Genomic DNA, 22,697 nt, shown 5'->3' with positions numbered 1-22,697 from the left:
TAGCCAATTGTCCCCTTTCACTTTGGGTTATACCCAAACGAAATCGTACTACTTTATTAAAAGGCCAAGTACTTAAGATATTCCAATATTCAAATTGAATTTGATTTTTTTATGTTCTGATATAAAAATTTAAATTCCATAGAATTGACATTATTCAACCAGGAAGGGAGGAGACATTGAACTGTTAATAACACTAGTGCCCAAAGTTTTACAATAACGATTTCTTATTCGTTGTAACAAAAACTTTGGTTACTTTTACTAAATTTTGATTTGTTGATTCATTAAGATGAGTGTCCAAGCATTTCAGCCATTAGTTTTATCCTACATGTAAATCTTTTTATGGTCCATTGTCATATCCTTTCAGGTCATTGTTATTCAATAAAAATAAAACTGTAATGAAAAGTGAACACTATTTAAACAAGAGTTTTATGATTTACAGTTGTTTTCAGCATTAAGAGCATGGGAGTACAATAAATATAGGTACCTAGGGAATATTAAAATTAAATTTTATTTTAGAACTCATTGTGCGGAAGATAATCTCGACGCAGGTGAAATTGAACGAAGGATCACTGAACTTCATAGGTATGTGTTGATAAACAGATGAATTAAAAAGCTTAGCAGATTCAATGAAAAGATAAAGAGATGTATACAGAGATGGATGATATTGTTTAGTTAGAATGATGAACCAATGTAAAGTCGAGTTAGTAAGATATAATTTCGATATATTCAAATTAACTAGGAGTCAAGAACTATATTTGCTTTGAGATAGCTTCTTTAACTGTAAAGAATGGTATGTTGATTGATTTTACGTTTGTAATGATAAAAAAATACCTAGATAAATATGTGATTTCAATAAAAAATTCAATCAATTTAGTCATTCCCCTATGGAGTTTAGATGATAGAAATCTTCAAATTGCTTAATTTACTCATAAACAAGGGTGTAATATATTACAACTAACCACCCCCTCCCATGAATAAAAATCATTATTTTTGTAGGTTGCACAAGGGTCAGAGTCCAGCAGACGCAGAACTTAATTTTCTGGAGCATGCCAAGCGGCTGGAAATGTATGGTATTGCTCTTCATCCTGGCAAGGTATCATCTCTTAAACAGCTTAACAAATACCTACATCATTTTACATAATTTTAAAGTGTGATTAAACGTGGACCTTAAGCTGGCCCTGGTTGCCATACATAAGTATCTTGTCCTGTCTCCTTGACTACTATGTTTAAACATTAAGAAACAGTATTATATTTGAATATCAGATGTCAGATTATTATTCTCTTTTTTTTAGGATTCAAATGGTCGAGAAATTCAGCTGGGCGTGACATCATTTGGCCTGGTGGTCTTTCAAAATAATATCAAAATTAATACTTTTAGGAAAAATTTCATTTTTTGTTATATTATTTTTTCACGAATATTGTATACTAGGTACCTAATCAATATCTAGAGGAAAAGTAGGTTTCTTAAGACCCTAAAGAGGAATAAAAAAAGATATGTTTTTAAAAGAAGACGACAAAATAAGGGAGGGAGGAAACATTGGAATATTTATTACGCTAGTCTCCAAAGTTTTATAACAACGCTTTCTTATTTTTTGACTCAATAGCTTTGGAGACTATTATTAAATTTTTATTGGTTAGTTTATTAAGTTGAGTGTCCAACCTCTAATTGTAATCTACAGAGGGGGTAATCTTGTGCATCATCTTTGGGGATGTACGTACATTGTACATCAATATATCGGCCATTGTCTTATCCCTTTAGATTCCTGCGACAAAGTCCTATGTGAAAATTGACCTGATCTTAACTTGCCCTCATTTTTTTTTTACAAAATCAATGATACAAAAATGAAATTTTTCTGCCATTAGTTGGAGTAAGATTGTAAAAATCTCCTTCAAAAGAAAACAATTTTTCATCCAGCTTAGAAAAGAAATTTCAGAGTCTTATGATACAATATTAGGTAAGTAGCCCTAAATCTTGAGTTTATGTTGGTTTAGACCATTTTTTTTTTTTTTGGATCTTAATAGCAGGAAAATTTCTTATTAATCTTCTTTAACATAATATTTTGTATGCGATAGATAATGTTTTGCAAATAACTTTTCCAATGGTTTATTTAAACTAACCCTTTAAAATTTTCTCTTTGTTATTTGAATCAAATTATTTTGAAATTAGAAGGCTTATTTGAGGCATTTGTTTTGTGTGTCAGAAAATATTTTTTTCTTTATAATGAAATTATGAAACACCCCTCCATGATACTTAACATTTTTAATTCTCAAAGAATCTTCTTTTTATTTTTACAACATTTTTTATTCTAAATGTATAAAATATTTGAAAATAGATATTTTAATGTGTGTTTTTATTTTTAGGTTTTAATTTATCATCGTACAGATCTTGTAAGAACTTGTGGAAATCTGCTGTTGAGCATCATTCCTTTTTCAGACTGCAAAGTCCAAAACTTTCCAGTAGAAGGTAAAGAAAAGTCATTTACATTTTTTAGAACGAGCACCTTTGCCCCTCGAAGCTTCTAGTGGTACTAAAGGTGGAAGGTGGAAAAGTTGATCATCCCTTTTCAATTTGAGTTATTTTAGCCCGCTACAAAATTCACTTAATTAGAAACGTGATAATCTTAAGAGTAATAATAAATCTATTGCAACAGAATTCCTTAAAAATAGGAATAGTTACCTAATAAAATATTTACAAAAAATACTTTTATACTTAAAATATAGTCGCGACATTAATGATGCGAGTTTATTAAAGTTGATTCTGCATATTTATGAGTAAAAATGTCTAATACGTTCAAAACTAATTCAATTCGACGAAGTCACAGCTTCGTTTCAACAAACCTAGCTTTTAAAATGTTCTGTAATGATACGAAAACCTGGAATCCTTAGAAATGATATGTTTGAATGATTGAATGAAATTTTGCTGACAACATAACCTCTTGTTTTAATTTGAGTTCACTTAAAAAGAAACTCTTGTAGATTTTTTTTCTTTTGTAGATTTTGGATATTTTTTTGGATTTTTCTATTTAGGGATTAATGGACAATAAATTAATGTATTACAACCCCTTCTCCCAATTATGATAAATGAATTAACCCTTTTGTTGATTACAATTGAATTGAGATTGGTTTGATATCGAGAAAGGAATTGGAATAGGATTTCTCTTGGGAGGGTGGAGATACCCTCCCCCCAAATAGCTATAAATCTTCCTGGGAAGCTACATTGCAAAGGAGAACCATATCGGTTAGCAAGATACTTCAGTGCAGACAGACAGACAAAGATCCTTTTACTTTACCATAAAGTTATTTTTAGGGCATTATGAAATACATATATTCAGACTTATTGCCAAGAGAAAAAAAATTATTATTTCACACAAAAGTTCTAAAAACTTTGACAAACATTATATCGTAAAAGTACGTCCCTTTAGTAATACGCCCACACTTTTGTTATGAAAATCATCTACGTAAACTATACGTCGTACCCTTTTCCTTCAAATCACATGAAAAACTTTATTTTTCATTTGTAAGTCTTTTGCAATTGAAGTCCATAGTTTTTAATGTTTTAAATGAGAAATCAAAGACAGATTGAAGTAAATTCAGGGATTGGACATACTTTGTGTATATTTATTACTCTAGTCTCCAAAGTTTTATAATAACGTTTTCATATTCGCTGGGTCAACAACTTTTGAAACTTCAACTGAATTTTTATTGGTTCTTTTATTAGGTTGAGTGACCAAAAGTTTCAACCACTAATCAAAAGGGGTAATTCTGTATATCATCATTGGGGGTTCACACCAATTTATCGACCATTGTCTTATCTCTTTAGATCCCTGCACAAAATGAAAAAGTGCACCCACTTCTATATTTTTACGTAGTTGAAATGTTAACAAAAAATGACTTTTTGCTCTTATTTAAATTATTTTTAGGTTTCATTTCACGCTGGGCTCCAGGTTCAGATATTCTGGACGCACAGAATTCCAGGCCATTACAGAGCCGCCCCAGCAGTCACAAACACTGGCCGCCGGCAGCAGTATGCGCAACTCGGGCCTATTTGGCGACCGTCACGCCGCCGCCGCTAATGGGAATGGTACAAGTCGGCGGAATTTCCGACAGACTTTACCGTTGCATCTGGAAAGGAAGCAAAGAATGTTGGCTTCGCCTGAACACAGTTCTATAGGTATGTATAATATATTATTGATAGCCGTATATTAAAAATCAGGAGGTAGGGTACACTGGTCCTATTATAATAACGTTTTCGCATTAATTTGATTAATTACTTTTGGGACTTTAGTTTGAATTTTGATTGGATGATTTACTAAGTTGAGTGTTAAAATGTTTCAACTAGTAATCATAATTTAATTACAGAATATTACCTAAAGACCTAATACCAGTATTAGGGTAAATCTGCTTACAAAAATCTTGGACCAAACGGTAGTGTTTCTTTTCTAGAACTTATAGGACCTACATACAAATAAAACACCTTTAATTACTGAAAAAAAATGCATAATACTTCTTTCAGGTTCCAGCAAAGCAAGTCACGCGCCCAGCAGTCGGTCATCCTGTCCTCCCCCTTCCACAACTGCCCCCTCTCCCCCACCCCCATCCTCTACAAGGAATGACGCAAATTTTTGACTATATAAATTATTGTTCTGAAGCTGAGTACCAATATTTTTCCGTTTGTTCGTTTTGTAGATAAATAAAATAGGGCCATCAGTCATCTACGATAAAGCTCTAAAAGTATTATCACTAGGTAAGTATTATTGGTTTAACACTAAATAATTTAGAACTTTTATTATTTGGAAATAAGAAACTAATACGTCAAAATGAATTTTTCATGTACATAGATATTATGTTTATTTGAAAAAAATAGAAAAGTTTCTACAGTTGGAATTCAAATAACTTCTTTTTTTTTGTAAATATAAAACAACAACATCTAAAAAAAAATTGCGTTCTATCTAGGGGTTCCTCAACAACCCTACAACACTCCACAACAACCACCAAACCAAGAGGTTCATCAGTGGCCCTTGCCTCCTCAAGAGTATCATTAGCTGTGCGCGCATACGAGTCATTCAATTCACGCGTCCAGTCGCTTGGCGTGCGCGTTGTCCCCCGGCGCGCATGGACTGAAGAAGCTGATTACGGCGGCTTTCTCTCGCGCACAATGCCGCGTGTCGTGCACGCCACGCCGCCTTCGGTCCACCGCCAAAGTCACGTCATTGATAGTAGCAATACAAGCAATAGTAATACGATTGAACGGTCCCCGCCGATGATTTCGGCGGGAAGGATGAAAAATGCTTCGCCGCAAAATGATTTTCCGCCATCCACACTTGTAGTTGATTTGTCCAAGCCGCCGGCGCTATTTTCTTTCGCAGATGATTCATCTAGCGAAAGAGGCAGCGAACGCGCGGGTAGTGAACCGCCACCATCCAATCGTCCGTCCAGTATCTACCTAGACCATCAACAGCCGTTGCCCTCCTATACAAATTGTCCGGCGGATAACAGCAGCAGCTCTGGAGCTGCCAGCCTGTATCCGCGCTACACTGTGGTTGGCGGTTCATCGCCCAGCAACAAGGCTACCTCTCCTGACAATAGCTCAATAAAATCCTCGACACGAGACAACAAATCTTCCTCAAGCATGGACCAACAGTCAAGCTTATCCCGCAGTGTCGACAATCGCTCCACCCTATCGCCGCAAAAGTCATTAAGCGGCTCAACCACCGCCTCTTTGTCCTCAACCGCACAATCTACCGCCGGCGGCAGTGATTTTCCACCATCACAAATAATAACATCACCCTCTAAAGTTACCAAAGATATTACAGATTTAGACAGCCAGGGAAGCGCTAATGCTTCCGGTGGCTTAGTTATTATTTCTATGACCGCGGAAGGCCAGGGACGGTTTGGGTTTAATGTGAAGGGGGGCGCGGATCAGGGTGTGCCTGTGATAGTTTCACGGGTGGCGGGCGGAACTCCTGCTGATACTTGTATACCTAGATTGGCCGAGGGAGATCAGGTATTGTATTTTCAGTATGGCTTCGAAACCGATTAATATCCGGTGGATTAGAACCAGTGTTCAGCCACACTGAAAAATTATCATGTCTAGCATCGTATTATACTTATCTAGTTTTCTACTAATTTATAAATTTACAATCACAAGATTGAAACATGTTTTTAGCCCATGTCTTCGGCATCTTGGGGCTAAAAAACTGGTTTTAGTTTTATTGTTCATTTTTATATCCGCGAAAAGCAATTTATAATACGATGCGAGAAACAACTCTGGAGAGATTCTTTGAATATAAAAATATGGGATAGTAAGGAATAAGACAATGGTCGAGAAATTGATGTACATCCAAAATGAAAATGAATAAAATTAACACTTCTGCAAATGATTGTTTTATAAAAGTATTGGACACTGCTGGTTTATCCCAACCAATCAAATTCGATTGTTCCCAAAAGTTTTTAAAAAAAGGTTTTGAAAGCTAAAATTTCTAACTATGGTTACGTACCAGTATAATTTACAATCTAATGTCGCTTTTCTCCTTTTAAACACAAGAATCAAAATTGAAAAGATTCAAGAAAAGACTAAATTTGTCTATGTTTTATATTCATTAAATTAATGTGTGTTTCAGGTGGTTCAAATCAACGGCAAAGATATCTCGAGTCTAACACATGATCAAGTAGTTGGATGTATTAGAGCTGCGGCGAGAGAAAATAAACTTGTTCTTGCTGTTAAACAGGTAGGAAAACTAGATTGGTGGATAGAAGATAGACAGGTGGCAGCTGTTTACAAGCCAAGGCATTTTCCTTAATATTACTATCATTGCTATAAGTATGCAGTATATTAACTATTTTAACAGCCTAATATTCTATGAATTTGAAACATATAGGTATTAATGTCCATACTGATTGGAAAACTGCAGCTGATATTTTAATTAAAAGTTGATATTTTAATTAGATTGGGCATAAGTTTTATGAATTGATGACGTCATTTCAAACAATATATTACACAATTAATATATACCATACTAGTGGCTGTGTCCGTAGTTTCTAGTGGCTCCATATTCCAAGGAATATGGTAGGAAAGAAAAATAGCTTAAAACAGTACCCAGACTTTAATAAAAATGAAATAGCCTAAAACCATCCCGAGACATGGAGGAAGCTATACTGTAAAGGAGAACCATATCGGTTCTGCGGTTAGCGTTTCTTTGCAACAGGCAAAAAAGCTTACTACTTTTATACTTGGTACTTTGGTACTTGTTAGCCCGTACGGTCAAAAAAATGGGGGGTCGGATGTGCCAGTTTTTATAACAAGACCTAAAACACTAAGGAACTGTGCCTAAAAGAGTTATACAACTTGGATTTGGCATGGCAGTTATTTTAATGAGGTACAAAATAAAACTTGATAACTTTTGTTATTATTTTTTTCCCCTTAACTTTTGTAAGTCTATCGATGCATTGCTAATTATGGATAGAATTGTGTTTTCTAACCTAATTCAATCATTCTAGGTTGACTTTACAGGGATCTATAGGTATAAAACAATGACAGACAAATTAATTTACATCCTTAATGTTAATACACAAAATTACCCCTTCTGTAAGTTACAATTAGTGGTTAAAATGAATGGACACTCAATTTATTAAACCAACCAATCAAAATTTATTAAAAGTCTCTTAAGTTGTTAACCCAACAGTCTATTGTCTTCTTTCTGATTGCTGACGTTGTCTTAAAGCAATGAGCTTATTTTCAGGAAATAAAACAATTTTAATGTAGATGGAAAATTACAGATAAAAAATTTCGTTGAATAAAATCATACAATAATCAAATATACCATACTATATTCCTATTGCGTATATTTTATATGTAATACAAATACAAATATCATATCTTTATTTTTAATTATGAATTTTTTTTGAAAAATTGGGCCAAACGTGCATTTTTGTTGGTTGTATTGACGCACTGAAAATGGAAAACCTATTAATTTTGAAATTAAAGTAAAGGAACTGAAAGTACGCACAGGATACAGGGACAAGGGGGATAGGTAGCATTAGGATAGAAAATCACAAGATATGCGCTTTTTTATGATCAAAGCATCATTTCAACTAGGGTCAAGCGTGGCATTAACCGGTAAGGGGCTAAACCGGTAATTTTTTACCCACCTTCGTAAAATGACCTTTATCTCCATGTTCCTTTCAAATTACAGAAAAAAACATAAAAGCAAATTCCTTATTAAATTGCCTACTAAAAAGTATAAAATGAAAATTTTGTGAGAAGAATTTTAAGGGTACTTTTTGGGTCTCAAAGTCGGACGAAAAAATTTTTTTTCAAAGAAATTTTCACCCAGAGGTGTAAAGTTTGACCTACACAAAAATTGGTAAGACCTAGAACTGATCCGTAAAAACCTTTAGTACTAAGAATTGCCCGCTCGATCCAAATCCGTTGAGAGCTTAAATGTAGAGTTGATATTTTTTCAAAATGACCAAAGTTCGCGCAAAGCTATTTTCGGTAATGTCGAAAAAGAAATTCAAATTCGATTTTTAAGATCAATTTTCTGGTTTTCTTTGGTAAAATCTAAAATTCAATATGGGCTTTTTGAGAATTAGGCCAAAAAGTGAATAGAACAAGTTTTTTTTTTTAAAAATTTTTAATTTTATTTTTAAAGAAAATTTTTGTGAGAAAAAAAAATCAAAATTTCTCGTCTTTTAAAAAAAATGATTTTTGACATAGAAAGAATAGTCCGATCATTATGAAAATTTTTGTGGATATTCCCTTTAACCTATACTTATTATGATTATTTATGTTTGACTGGCCGTTTGGCCGTTTTTCATCGATTTTTTTTTGGGTTGAAAAGACGTTACCGGATTAGCCCCACCGTGGGGTAAAAGTCGGTAATTTCTTTGGGTCCAATTATGACAAACTTCTAAAAGTCTTAGGATAACGTCCTTTTAGGATCTGATAGTCTTTTCCGTAAGCTTGGTTTCATTCGAAAATATTAATATTTACCCCATTTTTTTTTCAAAAAACCGAAAAAATTACCGGTTTAGCCCCGCCTCACCCTAATGATGTCAAACACCTGATACAACATATAAAGAAGAAGTGTACTTAAACTTTTAACAGAATTTTTTAATTTATTATTTATTTTCCAGCCTTACTCTGAAAAAGACTTAAAGCCTGTTAAGGACGAATACTAAGATTCCTAAAAATTTAAGACCGAATAGTTTGGCAGATTTTGATAGCATACTTTAATCTATAGGCGCCTGTACAAATTGGCCTTTGGTTGTGAAAATGGAATTATTATACAGAACTCTAATAAATTGCATCTTGTAGCTTGCTAATATAACGACCTCCAATGCTTACCCCATTCCCTCCCTTCTACTAGATTAACGAACTAACCAATTAATGATGTCCATGTTAGCAACCTAAATTAACGACAATTTTTCACATTTCATAATATCCTCATGTTATGTTTTACATCCATTGCTGTGAATAAGTGAAATACTGATCTTACAAATTTCTTTCTTAGAGGGTGCTGCCAACCCCCTCCCCCACATGATACCCTGTTGAATTATCACTGTCTCCCTGACACAAAATGTAGATTCTAATCGTAAACTTAAATTTGGATATTGTAGTGAATTACGTCACCATTAGTTTTATCTTTATACAAATACAAACTCATTGGTCTTTCATTTTGTTCCAGCACAAAATGGACACCTCATCTTTGCAATTTTTTAAAGTACCTTGTTGTCCTAGGAATCATACTTCTAAAAATCATATGAATAGGAAATTATGTTACACAATAAATTGTTGTAAAATATTTGATAAAATTCAGAATTGATAAAAAATCAGAGTTGCCATGCTTTCTAAATCAAGGGATCACTATGCAAAGCTTAAAATCGATAAGACGATTCCAACATGCCTAAATTAACGATAAGAGCTACCCGTTATGAACAGACCGACCCTAATTATAGAAAAGCTTCGCTGATAAAATGGATGTTAGGGCTGACGAAAAAATTACAGATAATTTGAAAAATTTAATATTAAGGAAATATATTGGATATCAAGATTTCATTTTATGATAAAATAATTTTGGTTCAAGATATATTTGTAAAACTTTTCATAAAAGATAGATAGTCAATTTGGGGTCTTTTACATTTTACGGGTGAGATTAGAATTAAGATTCTAAGAAAATATTCAAGATAATATATTTAAAGGGATAGTACCATGGATGACATTTGTTGACACCTTGTTTTTTTTAGTTTAAGTTTAGTCAGGGATAGCAAGGGATAAGACTTTGACCGATAAATTGATTTACATCCCAAATGATGATACACAAAATTACCCCTTTTTTAAGATTTCTATGTAACGTTGGAACACTCAACTTTAGAAACCAACCAATCAAAATTCAGTAAAAGTTCCAAAAATTGTCAATTCAACAAATAAGAAAACGTTATTGTAAAACTTTGTGGACTAGTGTAATAAACAGCCCATTGTCCCCTCTTTCTCTCTGAACTTTCCTAGTTCTGTTATCAAAGTTAACAACATTATTTAACACTGGTGTCCTGGATAGGAAACAGGTTTTTTTTTAGTTACGTATGACAAGACCTATATTTCTATGACCGGGCGTGTATGACGGTTTAGCACATAACTTTCATTAAATCACAGCTGATCATTTTTGTGGATTTTTTTAAAAATTACTTTTTTACCCAGATTTTCATAGTTTTTCTCCAGAAAAACACAATGTTCTCATATTTACAGCTTAGTTAATCTAAATTTATTCAAAGAAAAGTATAATAGATGACAGCTGAACCAAAGATTATGTTATCATCAATAACAAGATCTTTCAGAATCAATTAACTGATCTAAGATTTGTAGTCTAGAAGTTGGGTAAGAGTTATTTGAAGTTGTTATTTAAATTAATGTCTAAACAGTTAAACAAAACTTAAGTTTGTTTTGGTAGTCAACACAAAAAAATACTCACTTTTTAAGTCCCTCATGCATGCCTCATGAATTCTTATGGCATAGTTCCTGGCTGTAATAATATGTCCCTCTGAGGTTACACCAATGAAGTTTGAACTTACATGCTTCAGAATCAGCAATCTGTATAAAGTTTTCCTTGTAATATTGACAAGTTATCATGCTCAATATATATTCCTTGCTGACATGATGTCTAAATAGTTCCTGTGTTATTGTTTGTTCCTGCTCATCATCATTGGAAACAGTCATTTCAGTATTGTGGCTGCTTTTAAAGGTTTTGATGGGTTGTGGTTGCAGTTGAAATGATGGTGGTTGTGTGAAATTCTTGCCAGTGTCAGACACAAACTACACCAGATTCTTGTTTACTCTGGCCTTTAAGGTATTCAGGTAAACATTTTAACCTAAAAGTATTGGGACAGGGTGGTTTTAGCTGTTCTGGGTAATGCATTTGGATCTACTGCAGTTCATGGTAAAATATTGCTTGTAAAGCATGCTTCCAGGTTCATGACATGACAGTAGATGGCTGTTCTCACAGCAGCTTTTCCAACAAACAGTAGGCTGTCCCAGCTGGCATAACTAAATATGGAACTGCAGTAGAATATCAGGGACTGGCAAATTGCTTTGTATGTATTTACTATGACTTACTCTCTTAGAACTTAGGATGTCTGACTTATGGTACTGTTTCAACAATGACTACAGTGCTGGCTTCATTCGAAAAGGTGGTAAAGACTATTGTAGATGATTTGGCTGGAGAAATGAATGGGTTCTGACTTTTTAACCAATCATTAAGAACTGCTAAGTAAGCTTTTATGTCCTTTACATAAGGATAAATAAGGGGAGCTATGCTGTTGGAGTTGTCAGCACAGGAAACTAGATGTAATTAGAGTGAGGTGTTGGCATTTATGAAATTTACAGTTCGAATAGTACATGGTATAGGACCCCTCCTTGTAGGTCAGCCTGTTTGGCAGATTTGAATGCATATTTAGATCCTCTGATAACAACAAATTGTTGTCTACCTCTAAGGTATTCACATTAAAACATTACATGTACTCATTCAAGTCTAGTGCATTAATATTATGCAGTAGAACTTCATTGTTTACAGTGTCAAAAGCTATTGAAAAATAAATGGCAACTGGCACTGTTCTGATAACTGGTTTCTGATTGTTTAGGCTGTTGATTAAGGTTTTTAATCCTCTGTAAGGCAGTGGTGGTGAACCTGCCTGTGTGAAAGCCATAATGTTGGTCTGCAAGTTTAACAGCATCATTCAGGTAGGGACAAATCATGCAGGCTGGAAAAAGAAGTGAGACAGGGCAGTAGCTGGAACCCTGATTGTCAAGTTTCCCTGGTTTCAGTAATGAAATAATTTTACCCGTCCTCTATATGCTTGGTATCTAGAAGTGATTTACTTGTCAATACTACAATAAAAACATTGTACAAAATCATTGCTGTTTCTGATTTGTTTAAACTTTTTTGGTGGAACCTCAGAGGATCCTTTTATCACATCCAGGATCTATGGGTTACCTACAAATCTTAGAATAGTCAATTGAGGTTATTGATCTTGTTATAGCTATCGTCTATTATACTTTTTTGCATGAATTTAGAATAACTAAGCTGGAAATGTGAGAATATTGTGGTTTTTTTTGGGAAAAACTATGAAAATATAGCTAAAAAAGTAATTTTCAAAAAAATTCATAAAAATGATCAGCTGTGATTTAATGAAAGTTATGTGCTGAACCGTCATACACGCCCGGTCATAGAAATATAGGTCTTGTCATACGTAACTCAAAAAAACCTGTTTCCTATCCAGGACACCAGTGTTAAGTAAAAAACTTATGTGCTTAATTGGTAATTGATATATCAAAAGAAAAAGTCATGCAATTGAAATAATAAGTGGTAGAAAATTTTGATAAGTATTCATATTTCCAATTAATGTGTATTTATAAAAAATGTCTTATCTTAAATTCCACATACTCCAAATTGTTGAGCTTTTGCTAAAAGTTATTTTGATTGACTGAGTCAGCTAGGAGAAGTTATCTAAATATAATTCAACATTATACAACCATTTTATCATTTGCCAGCAGGGTAGCTTAAATTATTTCATATTAATCCTAAATTATATCGTTATACATACCAAATCAGATTAATAAAATGATTATTATTAGGAGAGTTGGCCTATGCAGTTTTAAAGTAATGAAAATTTTAATTTGCTTCATAAAAAGCTCCCTTAATAAATTCCAATTAAACTTTTTTTTCTTTTTTAACGCCTTAAATAATGCCATTGTTTTATTATGTGATGGAAAAATTCTCTTGTAACTATTGACAGTTGTATTTCCATAAAAAAATGCCACATTTTGAATGATTTTCCATCCCTTCATGTTTCAATAAAAAAATAATATATTAATATATATGAAATTATTAAATACTTAATGATTCTCATTCTTTTTGAAAAATCTGTTAATTTTAAATTTTTTTTTCTCAATAACTTGACATGTTATTTTTTTACATCAACTTATTGAATATTGATAGGTAGTATGATACACTAAAGCATAAAGAGTGTCATAAATCAATTAAATCCTTATGTATTGATTTTGGTTAATTTTGTCTGTATATTTATATATTTTTGCTTCCATGACAAAATTCTAAATTAATATGTTTTTTGTCCACTTTTGTGTGATGCACCCTGTATAAAGAACAGTGCTCCAATAAAATTGATTCCAACATTGAAAATGTAAAACTAATAACTCTAAAATTCAACCACCCCCCCTCCCTCACCCACTTTTGTTTCACTCTTTTTCTCCCTTTCTCTTTGACCCACTCATCCCCTTTTACTTCCAGATTCTACATAATAGAGTAAAGATAGAGTTATCTTTAACTCTACTTTTGTATAACTTCTTTCAAATGATGTTAATCGCTTTTTTTGTCTTCAGTTCAATAGAAATAAAAATTTTTGGGTCACATTTATCAAACTTTTTTTTATTACCTTGTAATGGATGTAGAATATACGTGGATATTATGACAGGAGAAAAATTGTCGTCAATTTAGCTTGCTATTTCCCCCTCATTTATTGGTCAGTTCTTTTATCCAGTAAGCGGGAATGGGATTTGGTAAGGGAGGTTGGGTATATCGTTATATTAGCCTGCTATAAGGTTCCCTTTATTAGAGTCCATAATAATATAATGTAAAATCCAAGTAATAATAAATCCATTTACCTTGTCATTTACTAATATTTTTTAAAAATCTTAATAGATTTTGCCTGTTTATTCATTTTTAATTTTAAACATTGTCGCTATTACCAATTTGAAAATATACTCACAAAACTGGTTCTTAGTTGCCATAAGATTAACAGTAAGATAAAAAAAATAAAACATTAAAAAAAAACATAATATTTTCTTAAAATGTCTACTCAAAAAATAATCTACTTTTGAACAATCTACAATTTATTTGTACGATTTCAAGTCTTATTTTCAACTTGTAAAATTTTGTTCTTTAACATTTTCTTCAAAACTTGAAAAGAAATTCACTCTATCTTACTCTCTATCCCCTCTCCCCCCATCCCCTTGTGTCTAATTCTCTTCTCTACTTTAGCTGAATTCAATAGACAGACATTTCAAACATTTTTATTCCCTTTGCTCCGTCTTTTAGTAAAATGTAAAATCACTATTTTAATTTTTTCCTCTCTTTCTGACCATAGGAATTATTTTTAAGCTCGACTTTTTACATTATTGTGGCGATAGAAAAGTAACCATAAGATTTTAAACTGTATTTTTTTTTAAAGTGATAATAAATTCAGGGAGAAGTGAGACAATGGGCTAATTATTACTTTAGTCCCCAAAGTCCTATAATAACGTTTTCCTATTCGTTTGTTTTACTACTTTGGGGACTTCAGTGAAATTTGATTAGTTATTTCATTAAGTTGAGTGTTCAAACCTTTCAAACACCAATTTTATTCTACAGGTGGGGTTATTTTGTTATCATTATTTTGGATGTACATTTTACATCAATTTATCGGCCATTGTCTTATCCCTTTAGATCCCTGCAATAAAGTTTACTTAAGATATTAAAAATACTGCTGGTATGTCAGGCGTTTGTTATATGTTTGTGAAGATTAAGTGATGTCTTTTGGACAACAAAATGTGTCCTAAGTCCTAACACTTTTTACAAAAAGTCATCTTAACTTTTAGTTGAGCAATAGTAAAATAACTCATTGCATCGTATTTAGAATAAACTTTTTTCTTTGAACAGTGAAACAGAAAATAGGATTAATTCCAGCTTTGTTGGCTCCGAGGGGCCGACGACCCGGGGCAACAAAACAAGTAATATATACATATTGATATCTCAGGGAAGCCTGTTTATTACACTAGTCCCCAAAGTTTTATAATAACGTTTTCTAATTCGTTGGCTCAACGACCTTGGAGACTGTTATTGAATTTTATTAGTTAATTCCTTTAGTTGAGTGTCCAAACGTTCCAACCACTTTATTAAATTATTTACCTATGGGGTACTTTTGTGTAGCATCATTTGGGATGTGCATCATTTTATGGGCCATTGTCTTATCGCTTTAGATCCTTGTAAGTATTAGCTATTTATCTATCTTTTATCTAATAATCTCTCTCTCTATAATCTCTATCTATCTCTCTATTATTTATCTATCTGTGTAGAATACCTACCTGGGAGAGGATGTAGAGGAGTCTGTGTTCCAGTATGTTCCAGAGAATTATCTATCTAACTATCTATCTATCTAGAACGCCTACCTGGGAGAGGATGTAGAGGAGCCTGTGTTCTAGTATGTTCCAGAGTATCTATCTATCTATCTATCTAGAACGCCTACCTGGGAGAGGATGTAGAGGAGCCTGTGTTCCAGTATGTTCAAGAGAATTATCTATCTAACTATCTATCTATCTAGAATGCCTACCTGGGAGAGGATGTAGAGGAGCCTGTGTTCCAGTATGTTCAAGAGAATTATCTATCTAACTATCTATCTATCTAGAATGCCTACCTGGGAGAGGATGTAGAGGAGCCTGTGTTCCAGTATGTTCCAGAGAATTATATATCTAACTATCTATCTATCTAGAATGCCTACCTGGGAGAGGATGTAGAGGAGCCTGTGTTCCAGTATGTTCCAAAGAATTATCTATCTAATTATCTATCTATCTAGAATGCCTACCTGGGAGAGGATGTAGAGGAGCCTGTGTTCCAGTATGTTCCAGAGTATCTATCTATCTAACTATCTATCTATCTATCTATCTAGAATGCCTACCTGGGAGAGGATGTAGAGGAGCCTGTGTTCCAGTATGTTCCAGAGAAGTGCCTGTCACCCGCCTGGGCTGGACCTGCAGGTGGACTTGCAGGTAATAATTCAACCTATTTACAACCTTATCTTACCTCGTAAAGGCAAGATTATCCTTCGAAGTGATCATATAGAGAATTCAGAGCATTATCCGTTTGTAATGTGATGCGATACTCAAGGATATTAGTTTAAGTAACATCCAAAAGATAACTAACCCTTTGATATCACGACCTTTATCCAAGAAGTCCTAACTGTGCATGTTAATGAGTAGCACCTGTTTATAGTCCAAGGCATTCCCCTTACTCTAACTGTTAATGTCGCGCACCTGACATAGAAACAGTTTTAGGGGTAGGAAGAAGTAATCCGTATTATTTTCATATAAAAGTTGTGTAATTGTCAATATCTTTACAAAGGCAAGGGATGTTTCAAAATTTTGATTCAATGATAAAGTTAAATTTCGCAATAAAGCTTTCTGAATAAATAAATGTATTAATTTAGGATATGTAAAGAACTTTTATATTGCTAAATATTTTTTTAAAAATTCGCTTACCGAATATTGATATGTATGCTTTTTTAATATTATTTTTCAATAGGTAGAAGATTCTTATGCTCTAAATTATTGATAGATCCTTCGCTTTTATAAACGTAATTAGAATGAATTAAAAATGAAATTTGTATTCAGGGATAAGGGAGGAACAGTGTTTGAATTTACCATTTGGTCCCCCAATTAATAAAGGTTGCGTGATTATGTAAAGTGTGAAAAGTAATTTAGAGGATTTTTAAAATGAAATTTGGACATAAACAAAACATTTATTATTGTGTCGTTTTGTGTGTGTGTGCTTTTGTGTGTAATTTAAGATCTCAAGAATAGCTGGACAGATTGAGATATTCTAATTAGTAAAGCTTTTTTGGATATTTAGAAAGGGGATACCTACATTTAGAATTGATTAATTGAAGTGTTAAAATGAAATATATAATTCTATTAGTTTTTTTGCTATTGTGTGTGTGTTTCTGTGCAGTATTGTACTATACATATTTGAAAAGTACCATGTTTGTCTAAGATTTAGAACAAGAAAACAATTTATAGAAGCCGTTAGATGATTTTTTTACCTCCCTCAAACTTTAAAACCCCTCATTTTACCACCACAAGATTTTTTATTAAATATAACAGATTACCACGCTCAAATCTTTGAAACCCCTAATTATACCCCCCCCCCCCCCCAATAAAAGCTTGGACGTCCAAAAAATAGAGGCTAATGGCTAAGTTCTTATTATTAGAAAGCATCAAATGAAAGGAAACTATGCTATGAAAACACACAAACCCTTTAATATACCTAAAAGTTGCTTGATATGTTTTTTTTATTATAAGGTTTAGCGGGAACCAGCGGTGAACTTACCGCCCTCCAACAGTCCATGCTCCTGTTGGCGGAGTCTTTGGAGAGCGGTGCTATTTGCGGTCAATTTGAACAGGTAAGGAACCGCAAAGGAAAACTATTTTACCAAAAAAATAATTAAGAAATTTCTATTATTTTCTTTATTCATAATCATTAAAATTAACAAACCATTGCACAATAAATACTAAAATAAAAAAATTATTTTATGTTAATTTTAATCATTGTTGCTTCGAGGTATATTTATAGGCCTGATATATGTCAGTCTTTTTCATAATAGAGATTAGGTATAGTTTTATTAATATCACTGATGACCTTTAGCATAGATGTCTTTCTATCCTAGATACCTATCTATCTATTATTAGATTTACGAAATTGCTATTTTATAACTAGCCATTTTGCTATTCTTCTGCTTATCTTGGAAAAAGAGTATATTCCGGATTTCTTTTAAAAATATATCAAGGAATCTTTCTCACTATCTATCTAACAATCTATCTACATATACAGAAGAAAAACCAGCCTTGGCAATTGTAGATTTGCTTTTACTATAGTATATCTCTTAATAAGTTATTATATTACTATATAATATATCTATCTTTCCAGCTACCATACAACTATATATTCATCTAGGTATACAGAAGAAACCCAGCATTAGCCATCACTGATTCCCACCTACCCCAAAATCTATATTATTTCCTATCTAGCTACCACCCAACTATCTATTTATCTAGGTATACAGAAGAAACCCAGCATTAGCCATCACTGATTCCCACCTACCACAGTATATCTATATTATTTCCTATCTATCTACCTACCAACTATCTATTTATCTAGGTATACAGAAGAAACCCAGCACTAGCCATCACTGATTCCTATCTAATACAGTATATCTCTTTATATACCAATATTACTATCTATCTATCTACCATCCTACTATCTATTTATCTAGGTATACAGAAGAAACCAGTATTAGCCATCACTGATTCCCACCTACCCCAAAATCTATATTATTTCCTATCTAGCTACCATACAACTATATATTCATCTAGGTATACAGAAGAAACCCAGCATTAGCCATCACTGATTCCCACCTACCCCAAAATCTATATTATTTCCTATCTAGCTACCATACAACTATATATTCATCTAGGTATACAGAAGAAACCCAGCATTAGCCATCACTGATTCCCACCTACCCCAAAATCTATATTATTTCCTATCTAGCTACCATACAACTATATATTCATCTAGGTATACAGAAGAAACCCAGCATTAGCCATCACTGATTCCCACCTATCCCCAAAATCTATATTATTTCCTATCTATCTATCTACCATGAAACTATATATTCATCTAGGTATACAGAAGAAACCCAGCATTAGCCATCACTGATTCCCACCTATCCCCAAAATCTATATTATTTCCTATCTATCTATCTACCATGAAACTATATATTCATCTAGGTATACAGAAGAAACCCAGCATTAGCCATCACTGATTCCCACCTATCCCCAAAATCTATATTATTTCCTATCTATCTATCTACCATGAAACTATATATTCATCTAGGTATACAGAAGAAACCCAGCATTAGCCATCACTGATTCCCACCTATCCCCAAAATCTATATTATTTCCTATCCATCTATCTACCATGAAACTATATATTCATCTAGGTATACAGAAGAAACCCAGCATTAGCATTACTGATTCCCATCTACTACAGTATATCTATATTATATGCTTATATTACTATCTATCTAGCTACCATCCAACTATCTATTTATCTAGGTATACAGAAGAAACCCAGCATTAGCCATCACTGATTCCCACCTACCCCAAAATGCAAACAAAAACAGGTTAGTCAATCTCAATTAGAATTTTAGAAGATGGTCAATAATGTTTTATATTAATGGTAATATTTTAAAGGTATTGTTAGTTACACTTTATTAAATTTTAGTTTTTGAAGTGTATTATTTATTTCTCTTTCTTACTGCATAAAGATTAAATTTTGTGATCTGTGCACATGACGAATAATTATTAATTAGCTTTGCCAATGATAATTTTTGATAAACAGTCGGACAAAGTTGGTTAAAGAGCCAGACAAAGTGGCCAAAATTTTTCCTGAATCTTACGGCGTAGTTTGAAGAATACTTTGATTAATGAATACAAAATAACCAAAAAAATCACAAGTCTGTATTTCACTCATAGCTCTGTAGGCCTTCTTTGAACATTCATAACTTAACCATACTATAAGAAAAATCTTTAAGGAAGCCTGCAAGAAATATACCTCTCTAATGCTGAAAAACTGCCACTAGTAGACCCAATACCCCAAATTTGAAGCCTTCAGCTTCAATAACAAAAAAGTTGTAGGCATTTTAAAATCACATTTTAGGTAGATGAAAATTTTAATTATACAATAAATGTCATTGTTAAATGACTATAACTTAAAATTTGGGTATTGGGTCTTCTTGTGGCAGTCTTTCAGCAGTTAAAGGGGTGTATTTCTTGCAGGCTTCCTTTATCCACACGAGAACATTTTCTTTCAAAAACTAATTTTGAAAATTTATGCTAAATTTTTAGAAATTGAGAGATTTTCTGAGGGAGAGAATTTTGATTGGTTGGTTCATGAAGTGCAATGTCCAAACTTTTCAACCACTAATTGTAATTTAAAGAAGAAATAATTTTGTGTATCAGTATGCACATCAATATATCGGCTTTTGTCTTATCCCTGTAGATCCCTGGATTTTCTGCTTAATTTCTATTTTTCTAATTCCTAATATAAAACATCATTAAAAAGTTGAAATTTATTCTTTTTTTTTTCAATATTACTGCTTTGTGTAAACACTGAAGACCTATTATTTTTATTAAAAACAAGTTTTCACTATGTGTCTACTTTTGTCTGGAGTGACGCAAACTCCTCCCCCCCCCCCCCACTCTTAAAAACAAAGCAAGGATGCCTAAACTCAATTCTAATGATTAGGGGATCGATTGTTTGCTTGCAGTGATTTAATGACTCAAATAGGACTGCTTCTATCTTAGTTCAGGGCTAGGAAAAATAGGTAAGATTAAGGGTTGGCCCATCCCCCCACCCCCCTTTCTATTTGGAAATAAATTGACATTTAGGGAGGGGGGTATTATTTTCTATGCCTAACCCCTACGGGACCTTTGGCTGTGATGCCTTAACAATGCAAGTTTACCAAGTACCATACATAACCTAACCTAACCTGATTATAGGACAGAAAACTCAAAACAACAATTGTCTTATGGTTCTAGGTATCTCATTCTTGTTCATAAAAACATGATTAATTCTACACTAAAATTGATAAATTAGGTTGCCAAGAAAAGCCTTTTTAAACAATAAAATTTGCTAACCCTGTTTTGAATGTTGACAAAATCTTCATACTTATCTTTCAGCCTCGACGTACTTTTCATAAAATGCGTATTTAAACTGAATAAACAAGGAAAATTTTGTCGTGTTGTGGCGAAGCCTAGTGTATATACCTATTACTTAAAGCTTTGTAAGTCAGAGAAAGAGGGGGCTGTTTAATATACAAGTCTCCAAAGTTTTGGGGACTGAATATTGATTGGTTGGTTTATTAATTAAGTGTTCAAACGTTACAACACTAATTTTAATCTACAGAAGGGGTAATTTTGTGTTTCATTATTGTAGATGTACATCAATTTATCGGTCATTAACAACTAAGTTTTAGAGTAGCTGTGTTACTATTAAAAGCATAGGCGTCCAAGGGGGGGGGTAATGGGGCGATTACCCCCCCCATTTAAAATTTACCCCTACCCTGGGGGTGCCGTAGGCACCCCCAACCATTTAGGAGGTGGTATTTACCCCCCCCCCCCCCAAACAATTTTGGGGAGGTAAATACCCCCCCCCAAAATAGAAAATCTCTAACAAAAAAATTTTGAATACTAAATTTTTGATAAAATTTCAATTACCCCCCCTAAAAAATTTACCCCGGGGGTAAATTTTGGGGGGGGTATACAAATTTTACCCCTGCCAACAGATTTCAGGGGGGGTAATTACCCCCCCAAGCAAATTTTACCCCCGGGGAAAAAAATTTTGGGGGGGGAAAAAAAAATTGCGGCGCGCTTCGCGCGCCATTTTACCCCCCCGAAAACCGAATTACCCCCCCCTTAAAAAATTTTTACCCCCCCCAAAATAAAAAGCTTGGACGCCCCTGATTAAAAGCATACTATTTAAGATTTTTTAATAGGCTTATTATGTTGAGATAATTTATAATGACTCTTCAAGATATTTGAAAATTTGATTACTTAACATTATCAGATAAAACTCTTTATTAGTACATAATTTTTATGTCTCAGAGACTATAATTGTGGCCATACGTTCGTCTGTTGGTCTGGCATAATCACTTTAATAATATCTAATTGAATAACTGTCCTTTTTCATTTACTAAGTATATTTGTGATAACTTTGATTTAATAGATTCTTCCAATTTTTAACATTTACAAAACAGCCTGCTTTATTGCTTCAAGATCCATGTCAGATCTATATAGGAAATAAATGTCTATAAATGAGCTCAAGTTTTCCAAGGAATAAAAATTTTAAACTCATAGTACTCCAATAATCCATAATAAACTCGCATTGGCCAGAACGACGAGACCGATTAATTTTTTTCATTTCATATTGCTATTTACATTATATTGAAGTATTTAATTTCTAATCATAAAAAAGAAAATTTAAATTTTTAATATAGTAAATTTAAGAAAACTCTGTTTTAAAAGAATTCGATTGTGGCGACACTTCCTTTTGTGTGTTCAAATATTAAAACTAAAATTTTAATCGTATTAACCCTTTGGTGATGGTAATGTGAAAAAAAAATAATTTAAAAAATCTTTTAATAATCATTTAAATTATTAAATATTTACTTCTTTCTTTTTAATAGTAATGGCGGGGGAGGAAAATTAATTTATTGAGAAATAGATAAATAGATATGTACTCATAGAAAACTAGCCAATAGTGAGATAGTTATATCGAGCCAAAACTAGTATAATAATAGTAAGCTGTCTCGCTACTACA

General features: G+C 33.0%; 1 protein-coding gene across 4 annotated transcripts in view; it reads left to right on the top strand.

Annotated features, from left to right (window-relative positions):
- The window catches only part of Ptpmeg (protein tyrosine phosphatase Meg), a 72,773-nt gene that overhangs the window by 10,003 nt on the left and 40,073 nt on the right, over positions 1-22,697 (top strand). For all 4 annotated transcript variants that reach the window (XR_013876794.1, XR_013876792.1, XR_013876791.1 and 1 more), the window contains exons 8-19: positions 517-582; positions 997-1,093; positions 1,293-1,378; positions 1,864-1,955; positions 2,362-2,464; positions 3,921-4,171; positions 4,514-4,608; positions 4,955-6,004; positions 6,621-6,728; positions 16,213-16,312; positions 17,621-17,721; positions 19,433-19,500. Coding sequence is in view for 1 of the 4 variants with exons in the window: in XM_080150778.1 (XP_080006904.1) it covers positions 517-582; positions 997-1,093; positions 1,293-1,378; positions 1,864-1,955; positions 2,362-2,464; positions 3,921-4,171; positions 4,514-4,608; positions 4,955-6,004; positions 6,621-6,728; positions 16,213-16,312; positions 17,621-17,721; positions 19,433-19,500 (2,217 nt within the window). In the remaining 3 variants the exon portion in view is untranslated. The remainder of the gene's footprint in view (positions 1-516; positions 583-996; positions 1,094-1,292; positions 1,379-1,863; positions 1,956-2,361; positions 2,465-3,920; positions 4,172-4,513; positions 4,609-4,954; positions 6,005-6,620; positions 6,729-16,212; positions 16,313-17,620; positions 17,722-19,432; positions 19,501-22,697) is intronic.

The sequence above is a fragment of the Acartia tonsa genome, chromosome 1, assembly GCF_053477335.1.
Source record: "Acartia tonsa isolate MP-2025a chromosome 1, ASM5347733v1, whole genome shotgun sequence".
Taxonomy (NCBI): domain Eukaryota; kingdom Metazoa; phylum Arthropoda; class Copepoda; order Calanoida; family Acartiidae; genus Acartia; species Acartia tonsa.
This window is presented reverse-complemented; position numbering and strand designations above follow the sequence as displayed.